This window comes from Ixodes scapularis, unplaced genomic scaffold (genome assembly GCF_016920785.2).
Source record: "Ixodes scapularis isolate PalLabHiFi unplaced genomic scaffold, ASM1692078v2 PGA_scaffold3__209_contigs__length_174095766, whole genome shotgun sequence".
Lineage (NCBI taxonomy): Eukaryota > Metazoa > Arthropoda > Arachnida > Ixodida > Ixodidae > Ixodes > Ixodes scapularis.
This window is the reverse complement of record NW_024609868.1, coordinates 45,662,916-45,678,401: the sequence shown is the minus strand read 5'-3', so window position 1 is coordinate 45,678,401 and position 15,486 is coordinate 45,662,916. Positions and strand designations below refer to the sequence as shown.

The 15,486-nt window shown below is 42.4% G+C and overlaps 1 protein-coding gene across 1 annotated transcript in view; it reads right to left on the bottom strand.

The window, feature by feature from the left end:
* Nucleotides 1–1,467: 1,467 nt before the first annotated feature.
* The window catches only part of LOC8051066 (cadherin-87A), a 60,979-nt gene continuing 46,960 nt past the window's right edge, over nt 1,468–15,486 (bottom strand). The window contains exons 33-44 of the mRNA XM_029967816.4: nt 13,305–13,437; nt 11,488–11,780; nt 9,724–9,812; nt 9,551–9,637; nt 7,559–7,691; nt 7,151–7,275; nt 6,737–6,765; nt 6,620–6,653; nt 6,515–6,538; nt 6,412–6,436; nt 6,085–6,297; nt 1,468–2,889 (exon numbers count right to left, since the gene is read on the bottom strand). Of these exons, the coding sequence (XP_029823676.4) occupies nt 2,731–2,889; nt 6,085–6,297; nt 6,412–6,436; nt 6,515–6,538; nt 6,620–6,653; nt 6,737–6,765; nt 7,151–7,275; nt 7,559–7,691; nt 9,551–9,637; nt 9,724–9,812; nt 11,488–11,780; nt 13,305–13,437 (1,344 nt within the window). The 3' untranslated portion in view covers nt 1,468–2,730. The remainder of the gene's footprint in view (nt 2,890–6,084; nt 6,298–6,411; nt 6,437–6,514; nt 6,539–6,619; nt 6,654–6,736; nt 6,766–7,150; nt 7,276–7,558; nt 7,692–9,550; nt 9,638–9,723; nt 9,813–11,487; nt 11,781–13,304; nt 13,438–15,486) is intronic.

Below are 15,486 nucleotides of genomic sequence, written 5' to 3'. Positions count from 1 at the left end.
CGCGTGTATTACGCACCGTGGAATCCGAACTTTCCGTGCCTGCGGTCTGCGATATCAGTTCTCGTTCCACGCGGTTTGTAACAGGAGGGAAAGGAGGCTCCCCCCCTCCCCCGTCCCCCCGTGGTGTTTATCACATATTTTTCATCAAATTTTGCTGTCGCACCCCGAAAGATCGCTCACCCCATATTTTCGACCATTTAGCTCTTCATTTTGGGTGGGCGTTCTTATGCCATTTTATGATAAACTTTATGAAAATGTAGTCCTAAAATAATACTACTGGTGGTCTATATATCCTGTAGGGTTTTGTGTTTTCGGATAAATCCGATAAACTCCGAAAAACACTCGCCGGTGAAGTTCTCTACAATTCAGTATAATCCGAACAGCTCAGAATTTCGAGGTTACGATAGCGAAATAAAAAGCAAAAAAGACTATTTTAAGAATAAAGTTTGTCATAGTGGTCATGAAAAAAGGCAGATTCATTTTTTTTTTATCTTGGACTGTTGACAAAAGGGATTCCCGTTTATCTCATCAATGTTTGCTCAGTACAACGGGCCAATGTACTTCTGGACCACGACAAAAGCCACTGTTCCGGTTTCAGTTTGGACCATACTTTTGTGCTTTTTAGAAAGAGGAGGGGTTGTGTTTTTATCATAGTGATAGACGTGACAGGTGTAGGACAATTTGAAAGCACCGACGTTTATTGGAGTCACACATGTTTTCAAGATTTTCGGTGGGACAATTATATTCGGGGTTAACTTTTCTTTGAATTTTTGAGGAGAGGAGGAGAGCTAACACGCAGCTTTGTTAAGTGCTCAAAATGGGAAAGGGTACGCCTTCCCTCTGACTGCATTGCCAAAATCGCAAGGGCGCTAATGCCAAATGCATCTCTAAGGCCTGGTTCACACTTGCGAATCGGCGGGTGAATCTGCAAGAATTCGGCCGCCGGGCGTAGCGTCCACTGTGCATTGCCGCGGCCGATTTCGCTTCGGCGGCAGCGGATTAGCTGTAAGTGTGAACCAGGCCTAAGAACTATATTTCGATACCGTTTAAAAAAAATAATTTAGTGTACGTCTTTGTCCGGCTATTATTTCTAAAAAAAAAAAAAAAAAAAAACTACAATTAAACTTTGAAATTTGGAGAATTGGAAATGTACGAGAGATAATTGCTCGATAAATCCCGAATTTCCAGCTAAAAATAAACTCCGAAAAACACCCTCTGAATCTAACAAAAAATAAACTTTGAAAACACGAATTCCTAATTATTGGGTAATGAAAACAATTATAATTGAGGTTAGAATTTGACATATAAGATGCCCAACATGGTGAGTGCTTCCCCTTATTGGGCTGCCACATTGCTAGAAAGTGGGACCATCGTCACAAGTGTCACTTTGCTACACTGAAAAGCGCATATAAGTTTATTGCATGCAGTTCACAGGGAAGCACTTTGCTGTATTGAGAAAATGAGACATTTGCCAAATGGAAAACTGTTTATTTGTCCCCCAAAAAGTTGGTACTAAATAATAACTCAATGAATTTTTTTGTTTAATTCTTAGTGTTTAACATTTACACCCTCTTTCTGACTCCTTGGCACCTGTAGCGTGAAATGGATGTCATTTTGCCGTGTACATTTTGCCAGAACATGATTGGACCAAACACCGTGTTAACCTTTCGCATGGCAGTAGTTTCTAAAAATGATAATCACTCGACAGCTGTGCATAGTCTCGCTGGGACTGTGATAGCCACTGTTAGAAAAATAGAAACAAACGTGGCACTGGGTGTCCTATGCAAGTGCACTTTGGGAGATCAGAGAATATGTATGATGAGGACCCTTCAAACAAAAAAAAAACACTTGCTATTCGATGCACTAGCATAAATGTTTCATTTCACGAGTAAATATTGAGTTGCCATTTTCGTGGAACCAGTAAGTAGAAAGATTGTGGCTGCAACCATTTCCAAACATTTTTGCACTGTTATGAGATAATGGTAATACAAGTTGTTTTTTGAGATTCTTCGCAACCTCCACTGAGAAGCGTGTAAATATTAGGCGCTCGCAAAAGACTGGTAAAGAAACTGCTCCATTCACACAAATAAATAGTTGCAAATCTTACATGCTGGCAAATGGCAGATCTTCATGTCGGCTAAACGTTAGCGAAAATCCCCAGGGTTCTGCTAGGAGACTCGATAATCACATGTAGAACAAAAGTGGTAAATGTACCGCAAGTCAAAACTGAAAGTCATCACATGGCATCCCTTTTGGCTCTGAGGGATTGGATGTACTATGTTGGTGACAGGTTAAGAATTCGGGGAAAACTCCTCCTACATCTTTCCACTTAAGCAGAGCAAACGCAGGAGAGGAGGCGACCTCCCCTCCAGCATTCTCTCCACTAAAGTGGAAAGAGGTGGGAGGAGCTTCCCTGGAACTCTTACCCTGTCACTCTCAGGTATTGCTTTAGGCACAGCTTTGACGAGCACTTTGCCCCAGCCTCAATAAAGCGTGGTGCATACTATGCTTCCTCTGCACGTAGATGTCTTACTACGCAGCTTGAAGCTAAATTTGGCGTTTGTCGTGCTGGACACAGTGTTGCGTCGAGAAGGTATGTCCCACGTTACCCTTCTTTCCATAGACTCCAGTTTAAACCAGCTTGATCCACTTCGGTTAGAGTTCAAACCAGTCACTGGTGCTACCCTGGCTCCCCTTTTTTACGGAGTCAGTAGTACTACCAGACGTTTGTTACAAGAGCTCCGCCACTAGCACGGGTTCGTTGCCGCCACTCGATGACTGAAAAGGTCGAGCTTCGGTCGGTGTAGACTTCCCCGTTGGTCGGAACGTGCTGAAGGGTGTGTCGCCGGACGGACGCATACTGTTGTGAAGTTCGTGATATTCGTGGTTCTGCAAAGGAACAAATAAAACAATAATACATTGAGTGAAAGAAGTTTAAATTAAAACATTCGTTTTTTTTATTCATTAGGTCAGTAATCGCCTTCTGTGAGAATTATGTTCTTTTGAGAGGAGATGTTAATCCTTCAGACATTGAAGGGTGTAAGGTCACCTGGTGACGAGTAGCTCATCCAGTGTTTGTATATACTGCTTTTCTAGACATTATTGACGATTTTGAGCTATACCAGTTTGTTGACGAGCCTACGAGAAAGACCAATTACTTTTCTAGTGTGTTCGATTTGGTACGTACTACGCAATAAAGTAGACGCCATTACGTCTACATCCGTCATACCTGGAATAAGCGATCAGGATGCAGCGGTAACTACTGTGTCTTATAATGACACTCCGATATTGTGTATAAGAAAAGTGAAGATCTACGAAAGAGAAGATTGCATTGCAAATTATCTTTTTGACTTTCTTTCCAATCTTGAAGTTTTCAATAATTGTGATGGCATTGACTACTTATGAACTGTCTTGAAAAACAAAATTCACGAGCTGGTTAATGAGCACATTCCTTCGCGTATTACCAGCTCTAGGCGTAGAAAAGGAAAGCCATTGATGTCAAAAGAACTTTGTAAGTTGGCCAACAAACAAAAACGAGTATGTAGCAGATATAAAGCCACTAAAGATGAAATGATTACGTTGAACAGAAAAATATTAAACCTGAGTTTAAGTCTAAGGCAAAGGCAGCGAAAAGTAGATAGATACCTTAACTCATTCGACGGCCAGATGAAAGCAAATCCAAAACTATTGTGGAAATTTGTGAAATCGCAAGAAAACATTAGGAATCCCGCCCCTATATATGGTAGAAGGCTCGTTACTTACTAACGAACGCGCTAAAGCTATTTGCTTTTATGACTATTTTCAGTCTGTCTTCAACCTCGATTTGGCTGAAAAATTTTTGCATTTGATGGGGGTACGTATGATCAAATGCCAGAAATTATAATCGGTCACAACGGCATTCTCGTCCAATTGAACAACCTTAAAGTAGAAAACTTGAACCTTACAAAAGAAAACTGACGGTATTCCGAACCATGTGCTCAAATCATCTTTATTATTTTTACGCGATCATGGCAAAATGGCTCTTTGCCTCAGGAAGATTGGAAGCATGTAAATGTTGTACTAGAACTTAAATATGCTCATAGAAACAGTGTTCAAAATTATAGAAAAATATTGCGGACTAGTGTTTCTTGTAAGATTGTAGAACATATTATTTACAGCCAGTCTGGTCTCCCACTTATATACAAATACCCAGCACGGTTTTCCGGGTCGGATTTTCTTGTGGTACTCAACTGAATTTGCGCGTGACGTGGCACAGTTGGTGAATAAAAAAAAGAAGTCGATAGCATTTTTTTAACTTTCCAAAAGCTTTCGATACGGTCCCACTCTTTTTTTGTTATAGAGAAACTAAAAAAAGAAAAAAAAAAGAAGGACCAATTATTGATGGGACGTGTACCACTGAAATTCAAGCTATCTGAGTGAGCGTAAACAATCTGTAGTTATAAATGGAGTAGAGTCGGCACCAGCAGATGTAACTTCCGAAGTGCCACAGAACTCAGTCCTTGAGCCCCTTCTCTTTTTAATTTTCGTAAATGACATACCACAAGGCATTCGCTCGTACCTACGGCTATATGCTGACAACTGCATTCTATACTGGGAAATCGATTCAGACTCGGACATATTAAAACTCCAAAACTATTTAGTTACAATTTGTTTGTGGTGTTCACGAAGGAGAATGACTTTGAACGTCTCAAAGTGTTGCAATGTAAGGGTTCACGAGAAAACGCATTCATTATCAGTGAATGTACACTATACATAGAAAACTTTTAAACGCTAAAGAATAAGTTAAATATTTTTGGGAGTACATTTGTCTGATGATTTAGGAAGGTCAACACATGCAAATTATGTAACAGAAAAAGCAAGTAGAATCTTGGGTTTTCTACGGAGAAACCTAGAACACACTTGTTTCTTCTTGCGTAAAACCGATCCTCGAATATGCTTGTGTTGTATGGGATCCATACCAATAGTACATGATAGACAAAATTGAAGGAATTTAAAGTCGTGCGGCTCGATTTGTTACAAATAACTATAGTTTTCAAAGTAGTGTCTCCGCAATGAAAAATGATCTGTGATGAAAATCACTTTCCACTAAGCGTAAGAATTTGAGTCTAAAATGTCTTAACGAAACTTTTGGGAGGTTTGTCAAAAATGAAAAAAAAAACAACAAACAAACACATTTGAACAGTTTTATGCATCGCGCAGAGTAGATCACGAACTAAAAGTTCGCTAGTGCACATCAAAATCTGATTTTTTCCGTAACTCCTTTTTCCCACGTACAATAAAGGAATGAAATAGTTTGCCGAGTGAAATTGTGACCTTAGAAAGTATATACCCCGCAACTCCAGCGAGTTATATAGTGTGCCTTTTGCTGCAGCTTATTTACTGCTTCTATGTCAAAACTTCGTGCAATTTTTGAGCTGTGTTTGTTTCGTTATCGAACATTATTATATCTGTTGCAGGCACGTAGCCAGGGGGAGGCCCATGGGGCCCGCCCCCCCCCCCCCCCTTCCCGAAATCTTTCATTTTGCTGGGACCTCCTCTCCCCCTCCCCCTCATACAGCATTTTGTCATGGGTGGGCCCCCGAAACAAAATCCTGGCTACGTGCCTGATCTGTTGTTATATATCTGAACGTTATTATCTATTAGTAGAGGTTAGAAAGTTATATTTGTAAATGTGCCCCCTACTGTATGCCTTATGGGCACTGTAGGTGATAAAATAAATAAATGAATAAATAAATAAGTATCCGTCATCTGGGCTGTAGGACGGGTCCTGGGCATTCACAGTAGCTCTCTGCTGCGAAATATTGGACGCCGTATGCGTCCACAGTCCCGTGATTCGGCAATTTTCACACGATAATGAGCGCTGAAAATGTGTATATAAGAAGAGGAAAGGTTAAATGGGTTTTTATTTTCACGATAATTATTTGGCTTGTTAATAGAAGCTTACTGGAACTGCTGCTTTTATAAATATAAAAACAGACGTTTCATACCACGAAGTGAAATGTCTTTAAATTTTGGACTAGTAAGCTCTCAGGTTGTACAGGGTATCTAATATTAGAACCAGTTCAAAAATATTGTATATCTTACATCAGATACGTCGGGCTCTCTCTGCCTTCGTGATGTGGGTCGCTGACGATTCAGTGTGGAATAGCCATTTCTTGATTCAGCGGCCATACAGCCTATGCTGTTTCTTCGTAGTGTTGCATAAACTGCACTGCCCGAGTCGTCATTGAAGTTGAAAGCAGCAATATCCGCTTCTGTAGTCACCATGTTGTCAGGGGCAACGCTCATGCTCAGTTCCTAATAAAGCAAAACAAGCAAGAGAAAGGCTAAGGTTTTCCAACACTCTCATATCCATAAAAAAAATGAGATATAACAAGAACTAAGATTATATTTTGCCGATATTGTTCGTACCTGTTCCTCATAGATCTTGAGTTTCCTGTAAACATAGAAGTAAAAGTGCGTGTAAATAATTATCAGTCGCAAGATTTTTAAAGCGAAATAGAATTATTCTTACTGTTCTGTCCACAGTGGATTTTCTCTGCAAGCAGATAAAGAAACTCAGTACATCGACAAAGGATATAACGTTAGAAATTTGTAAATCTAGCTTAGTGCAGCTTACGTGGTAGTCACCGGGGGGCTCTCATCTTGACGAACTGCGTTTGTAAAAAATGTTACAAATGAACTTTGCATAAGATAAAACTTTTACAATAACAGAATTTTAAATTAATGCTCTTACCTAAAGCCTCTTTTGCCTTGAATGCATACCTGAAAATAGTGAAGTAAAATTGTATGAGTCTAATCTCATTTTGGGGGTGCCGTATGCTCATTTTTTAAAATACTTCTTTTAAACTTTGTGTGGTGTGTATTGATAGCTTTTTTTATCGCGGAAACAGGCAGTGAATCCAGTTACTGCCTGTTTCGGTTTTTGACGAAACTCCCTCTTTCCTTCTTCTTGTAGTTCTTGCCTGGCAATCCGGTATGCTGATAATAAAATTTGCCGACCTCTGCTATTGACAGCATCAAAGCTCATGTTAATTTAGCATATTTTCATGATTTGTTGACTAAAGGCAGAGTAACCAAACACAAAAATGGTGGAATAGAAACATACCCATATGAACTCAAAATTTGTCCACTAAAAGTAAAGACTCACCAAGATTTCAAACAGGTGCAGCAAACCATCATTGTCACAACACCAATAAAAATTACGACGAGCAATGCAATGAGAACTGCCAGAGCAAGGTCAAATTCTGCTTTCGTAATTCCAGACTTTGCAGGCTGCAAGAAGCAAAATAAACAAAAATCTTACCATTTCCTGCTCAGAACGTAGGTGAACTTTAATCACCACCTGAGAACAGCCTTGAGTTCATTTGTGATTAATAAACATACAGAATGCACATTTCGGAAACATCCCTGACAACACGCAAGTTTTTTTTCTTATTGAATTAGAACTTTTATAAAAGCAGGTCTATTACATATACACAAGTATTCTCCATGTAAGTGTATATGTATGTACACGAGTAAAATGCATAGAGCTGCATGCACTGGCAGGATTTCTCACCAAGACATTGTGGATTTGAAGTTCAGGATTCTGGAACCTCACAAGCTTAATGTTGGAATCAACAGCTTCCAAGACTTCCGGTGTGTGAATCACTCGATCTTTTTTGTCCAAAACATGGACATAAAGGTCCGTCCTGAAAAGGCGAGAGACGAAAATCAGACTAATTTGAGCAAGTGCTCTGACCTACCCACGAAGCCTTTGAAAGAGTTTTAGTTTTTGCTTATTTTCTGAATCGAGAAAACGGTGTCAACTTGCTGCCCTGCTAATTTTATGCAGTGTAAAAATGCTATCGGACCGGTCGGTATTCCGAACCATGCGCTCAAATCATGCGCAGACATAGTGTCTCCTGTCGCGGAAAGGATTAGAACGGGCATGGAGGTCCTTAGTTGTTTCTCCTTCAGCGCGAGGTTACCTTCGGTAACGCTTCGGCGCATCATGAGCCTCGAGCGTGCACGTGCACAGCAAAGGTACGACAGAAGGCAAGGAACGCGTGGCACAATTTATTTCACACGGACGTTTATGGTTGCGGAGAATTTTCGCATTTAGTTAGATGTAAGCGGACACGTTTCTTGTCACTTTTATTAAAAAAATTACGGATCGCCCTTTCGTCTCAACTAAAGAAGATCGCCCTACAAGGGCGAGCAAAATTTACGAGCTAATCGAGCTAACCCAACGGCTCCCCCGTATCAGCCGCTGCTCCTTGCACACCGGTGGAAACCGGTGTTTTGTGCGCAGTTGTGAACCCTGACGGCGAGCGGCACAGCACGAGTATCACGGCATGGAGACACGTGGTTGACGCAATAATCATGCGATGCCACCATGAGCTGGAGATTAGAGAGTTTTCGTAGGCCGTTTTCGCCGTCCCGCAACGGTCTCCGCAACCGTCTACGTCGTAGAGGGCTTCGGAAAGCGTTGCGGGATGGAGAAAACGGTCTACGAAAACTCCCTAATTCCCGCTCATGGTGGCATCGCATGATTATTGCGACGATACCCAGAACTCTACAGCCAAGGCCATCGGCGCTCAGGCGCGCACCAGCGGCTTCTTCGTTGCGGACGGCTTAGCGGAAGGGGAAACGCGATCTACTACAAAAACTCCCTATTGACTTTTTTTTTTCAAAGCAGTTGCTATTTTAACGTTTGTGAAGTGTCTTGGAAACTTTCTAGCTCATTGTTCGCAGTGATGACGGCTTTTTCGTGACGTCATATTTGACGATAGGAACCACCTTCGAACCTTACGTGAAATAGTCGTAATATTTGCTGAAACCAGGGAACAGGTCACCACGAAAGAGAGCGTGCCGGAGAAAGAGATGGAAAGATGAATGAGCTTTCGCTAAAGCCTGAATCTTTTTCAAGCTTTGTCCAAGGTCATGCCTTCCCGGGCAAGAAGCAAAAAGCACAAGGCGAAGAGGAAAACAGATGAAAAATGGGGGAGCAAAGCAAAAGGAAGAGAGCGGCCGCGGTCGGGCGGTCCAACGCGTCGCATCAGCCGCTTCAGGCGGCAGTTTTTGGGCGCAAATATCGAAAAGGCAAATGCAACTAATTAACGAAAGATTATTGAACATATCCCTAAGGGTGCTAAACGGTATCAGCCTTTGTGAACGGAACTGGCGTTCCTGAACGCAACAACCCGGACACGTATAAAACGAGAACGTATCAACGAAGCTCTGCCATCTTCAGCCAAACATTACTCTTCGCAGTGATTTCCCCACCCTCTTTGTTTTTCTGAAGGCAGCCCCTTAATTCGCAACGACTCCCATATTCTCAATGCTCCCCCCCTAAAAATTTAGACATTCCCAACTCATTTCAATTCCTGGGAAAAACCCTGAGCACGAGTTGAATGATCTGAAAATTGGCGATGCATTGTTTGAGCACCCATTGGAAGTGTATTAGAGGTTCACGCTGTTTGTGATGCCATATGCACTCCTGCATTTTTAGAGGGGGCTTGAATATAGACACCGTTTAACTTTAAAGCATCGGAAGCATAATACTAACCAGGACTTCACGAGTTTTCCCTTGTCGTTGATGTGGTATTTCAGTTTGTCGATGACCACTGTTCCTCCTGTAGCATTAGAAAGGACCCTGAAATAAAAACGTTTGCGTTCAAGGACGTTCTCAGGTTATTAACTTCAGATTGGGAAATGACTCCCGGTCTCATTTGTTCTTACGCCACAACTTGCTTCTGGTCGGCGTAGACCTCTTCAGGAGGTTGAGCAATGATCACACGAACCAGTTGCTCAGGCTCGTAGATCCACACCTGAAAGAGTTTTCATAGCTCAATATAATGATCTAAAGATGCAGGTGGAGGAATTTCTGGTGCGAAACCTTTCACTTTCTTTGCTGACAACTCATTTTAGAGTGCAGCTCTTAGGCGCCCGTTTCCGGCCTGAGCGGTTACGCCGTCACCGTCGGGGTAACCGTCCGTTGCATTACGGGACGTTTTCCATAATGACGTTACACGTGACGTCACGTGTGGCGTCACGAGGGTCACTAGCGTCACGAGTGACGTCCCGAGGGAAGAGGGAGGGAGAGGGAGGAGGAGGGGCATACCCTCCTCTCCGTACCCTCCCCTCCTTCTCCTCAAGAGCTGCGCTGTAATTCGGCATTACTGGGAATATTCAACGTCTTTCATATTTTTTAAAGATGAACAAATATAAGATTTTGACGTACTTTGAATTAACTAGCTTTTATGTTCGATTTATACTTCATGAAAATGAAAGACGTTTACAACTTAACTCCCTGTAATGCCGAATTAGAGCGCAGCTCTTGAGGAAGAGGAGGGGAGGGTCCTGAGGGGAGGGTATGCCCCTCCTCATCTGTACCCTCTTCTTCTCCCCTATCCCCTCCTCCTCCTCCTCCTCTCATCTCATTCTCCTCCCCTCCTCCTCCCCTTCGTCCTTCCCCTCCCTGTATCCCCGCTCGTGACGTCACTTGCGAAGGCCCCGTGAAGTGAAGGTCACGTTACCTTCACTATGAAGGTCGTGACCTTCACGAGTGACCATGACGTCACGCGTGACGTCATTATGGGAACCTCCCATGATGCAACGCGCGGGGCCCTCGTGACGTTACTCGTGACTCTCGTGACGTTACTCGTGACCCTCGTGAAGTTACTCGTGACATGACGCGTGACGTCATTATGGAAAACGTCCCATAATGCAACGCGCGGGTTATGAGTGAGACCCGCGCGTTGCATCATGGGACGTTTCCCATAATGCAACGCGCGGGACCCTGGTGACGTCACTCGTAACGTCATTATGGGAAACGGCGTAACGTCATTACGGCGGCGGTGACGGCGATGCCGCTGAAGCCGGAAACGGGCACCTAAGAGCTGCGCTCTAAGAAGATAAGTTATATACTCTTCAAATGTTAGATATCTGAATGATGAATGATTCAGCTGCCTTGTGAAGACTGCAACGAACCACTTCAGCGGATGCAATATTCTTATTATTTTTTTCGTTTCTATTGTTTTATTGTTGTATCTGTTGTCTTTTCACATCTTCGCTATTAGCAGCTTTACTTCCATTTTTGAGTTACTGTACTTCACATGCAGTATTCTCTGTTTATATATGTAGAATCGGGGAGGGGGGCATGGTTTTATGCACATGGAATAACTGACTCCATATTAGCGAAAAAGTCATTTAGAGACGTTTTTTTTATTATTAACCGCGCTACCGGTTGCCTTCTAGCATAAAATGCAAAGCCAGCCGTGGCAGCGATAAAAAAAGAAAGCAAAGACAGTGTTACTGAATATAGTACACATAACATTATAATTACCTTTGACTTATATTTCGTTTCATTCCAGTTTCTTGTTCTTTTAGTAGTTTATTTGTAACATTAAAATTAAGAATTCGCGCACATAACGACTATCTTTTTTACTCTCAGTGTCCGTTTTCTCCAGCCAAAAGTAAACCCTGGCTAATCAGTGAAGGTACCTTTAACGTTGTTCTCGTTGCGCGGTGGGGAGGCATTGTTTCCTTAGCCTCCAAGGCGATGGTGAAGCGCGCTTGACTGTACTGCGCCATGGGGTGGGTGGCGCACACGCGGCCGTCCGAGGATATGTTGAAAGACGCCGGGATGGGCCTGATCCCACCTGTCGATCCCGGCAGAAACAAGGTCACGTGTTCGACCCGATAGGCAACTGGAGCGCCCTCCCTTTGGCCCTCGTCCGGGTCCTCTGCCTTCACTGTGAACACTGTGTCTCCTTCAACCGCTGTGAAGCGAAGGCCTGGAAACCGAGAAATTAGATGCCGTCAATGTTTACGCTAATTAAAGCGTCCGCAGACGGTGAAAGGTCGAGAACCCATTACATGCTGCGTTTCAAGCACGCGCCCGGTGCTTTCTGCCGGGCTTTGACTGCGCGTGCGATTAAGTGTTATCAAAGACAGAAAGCTCCCGCTGGAGACGAAGCGTCTACTGGATTTTTAGCATGTCACCGATTATAGCCTGTGCACTGCACAGTACGAAAATGTCATATCAAATGCCGACACCGCAAATACACACTGCATTCATGGTCGAACACGAGTGCGACACACTGCTTGTAACGCGTTTTCGTTTGCGCTGCCGTTGGCGGGAGGTAATTTTGTATGATTGACGACGTTGTGATGACATGATCAGCTCTGCGTCAAGTAACATATGATTGAAAAATAACGTGATATATCAGCGAGTAGTTATCGGATAAATGGGCAAATTAGTTAAACTTTAGTGGCCAATTACGATATGCGGAAGTGAAGAGGCGGGGTATTTCCACAGAGTGAAAGATAGGTGCACCCATCTACACACTGATGACACATATGAGAAAATAAGTGACTCTCCTGTTGGTCTATATCCTGCAAAATATAAGCTGGTGTCAGTGCCATTATGAAGATTATCTATCGACAAAATGATTGATATAATGATTTTAGGCGAAGTGCTCAAGGTGGAGAAGATTTACGTAAGAACTTCCACTTGAAATGGGTCGGAACGCGCGTCCTCTATGCTACTGGTGGCCGTTGAAAAAATCCGCCTGCTCCGGGATTTGATCCCAGAACCTCTCCAAGTCTAGAGGAGCGTTCTGCCAATTTAGCTACCCAGGAGCTGACATCTTGGGAACTTCCCCTAAAATCATTACGTCAATAATTAACGTCTGATGTCACTCTTGCAGTGGTGATAATCAAGACTGGCAGCAACTGGTGACATCCGTTCGCTCTACTGACTGCCAGCTCCTCTTTAGCTCTGCCGGTAGAGTGACGGCCGCTTGATCCCTGGTAGAGCGCCCTGTTAGTCTTGGAGAAGTTTATGGATTGAATCCCGGAGCAGGTGGATTTTTCCAGCGTCCACCAGTCGCCTATAGGGTGTTTTCACGTGACGTCAATCCGCCATTTCGTTGTTAGTCTGTTTTTCAAACATTGATTGATTTAAATGATTACATTTCAACCTCTTGCGGAGATGCCAGCTTGGTGAAACTTAAAGCTTCTGAGTACTACGCATTTGAGGGGTCATGTGAATTTTTGGAATGCTGGTTTTCGGCACACACCAGCCAGCGCGTAACAACAAAATTGTAGACGAAACTACGTCAGGAAAAACAGCGCCATTAAAAACATCGCACGATTTGCGCTCCATTTCACGCGGAAGTCAATTTATTCTTATCTCTTGACAACATGCATTATACTATAATCAATGGCCGAAGAATAGAAACTGTCTTGCAATGCTATGACTGCGGTTGTTTCGACGAATCAACGAATAAACACAGAGTAATGTAGCCAGCAACTACCTGCAAAGTATGGTGCATTGATGAACTTCGGAGGGTTGTCGTTCACGTCGTCAATGCGGACGTTTACAAGAGCCACGGTTCGGTCCGCTTCACTGTAGCTTCGTATGCTTGGGGCGAGTCCATCGGCATGCCTCTGAAAAAATTTGGTGGCATTCGGTTACGCCCAAAAGTTGATTGAAGAACTTCTGGAATATATTGCCCGCTCTAAGAACAGCAGCAAACACAAACAAACAAACGAACAAATAAACAAAGAAACAAACAAACAAACAAACTTGTTTTCTTTTGGCACCCAGCAAGACGTTTCACCATGCCCAGTGCCACAGAGCACTAAATTCCAAAACTAGAGACTTTTTTTTTTTTTTTTTAAGGTTTGAACATATTTTTACTTTTGTTTCACAGCGAAGCTGTTTATGGTTAGCGTTTTGTGGATTTTTTGTGTTCGTCAACAAAACCTCAGGTCCCGAATTTGATGCAAAATCGCTTCATTCTATGCAAAATCTTATACGTCTCATAACTTGGATACGCATTTTCAGTGGAATAGTTATCAATAGGCATCATTTTCAAGATCACTAGTGTTTCAGGTAGATAATAAATATTTATCAAAGAAAGGCCGCTGTGCGACCCGCGTCGGCCATGTCTACGCTCGCACCGCCCTCTCTTTGTCGTCGTTCCAAGCGCTTGCAACGTGCGCTTCTCCGCAATGCGCTCGGAACACATGCAATCATTTTCTTTCCTTTAATCAGTTGAACCAATACGGAAAGCGCGATTAGTTTCATGTGGCAATGACTGTCCTCCCCTCTTCCACCAATGAGACCACGTGGCTGTTGGAACAGGATAGCAGTCACCGTTCTAATTGGATAAATTGATTAAACGAAGATCATTGATTGGCTACAAACTGTAGAATATTTTAAAATTGACGCATATCTTTACAACATAGTGTATTTTATAGTTAGTAAGTAAGTAAGTAATAGTAATATTTATTTTCAGCAATATTGTGCTGAGGGCACCAGACAAAAAGCTTCCATGAGGTAGCTTGACTGGGCCTGGTGCCCCTGCACTTACTGGGCATTATAAAAAAAACAAGTACTACAGAATACACTTTGACTAAACAAAACAAACACGTACATCTTTTTTTGTTAAACAGTGAATATCATTGTGGTCTATAAGGAACTTGTTAAGTAATGAAGGCAGGTTATGCGCAATAGATTGGAGTGCATAATTTGTACGAAAATGAGGCACGTTCCAGAACTCTCTGCGTCTGACAAGGATGAAGGATTCACGTTTTGTCAGATGGGATACATTAGACAAAAAAGAAGCAAACTCAGCGGTCGAAAATAAATAAGAACATAGCAAACGGTACTCGTATACACTGGCAATCCTCATGATGTTGAATTTAAGAAATAATGGCTCAGTATGAGTGTCGTAAGGCACGTTTGCAATAAAACGCAGCATTTTCTTTTGTAGGATCGTGAGTTTGTTAATATTAGATTTGGTTGTTGTGCCCCAAACCAAATGACAATAGTTAATTTGTGAGCTAAACAGAGCATGATAAATTTGCATTTTAATATTTACAGGCAACAAGGAGCGACAGTGGCATATTATTCCAACAACTTTTGACAGTTTCGTAACTAAGTATTCGATGTGATTATCCCATTGCATATGTTCTGAAAAAATGACACCTAGCGTTTTGTGCTGTTTAACTATTTCAATCTGGTCAGTTCCAATCTCTAGAGTATAATTACTAATAACGTGCTTATTTACAGGTCTAAACAAAATTGCTTTGGACTTTACAGTGTTTATTTTAAGACCATTTATTTTTGACCACGAAAGAAACTTTTCCAAAACTAAGTTTCCCATGGGTATAAGTTCGTCCATATTCGATGCAGACAGAAATATACTCGTGTCCTCTGCATACATTACAAAACGTGCTTGATGGCAAATATTGACTAGATCATTTATATATACATTGAACAGCAGAGGGCCGAGTATGCTGCCTTGGGGCACACCAAACTTCAAGATTTGCAAAGAGGAAACATGATCACTCACGGAGACACATTGCTTACGGTGTTCTAAATATGAATGAATAAGTATCAAAGGCGTGCCACGTATGCCATAACATGAAAGTTTATCAAGGAGCGTCGAATGGTTAAGACAGTCAAACGCTTTGCTAAGGTCAATAAAT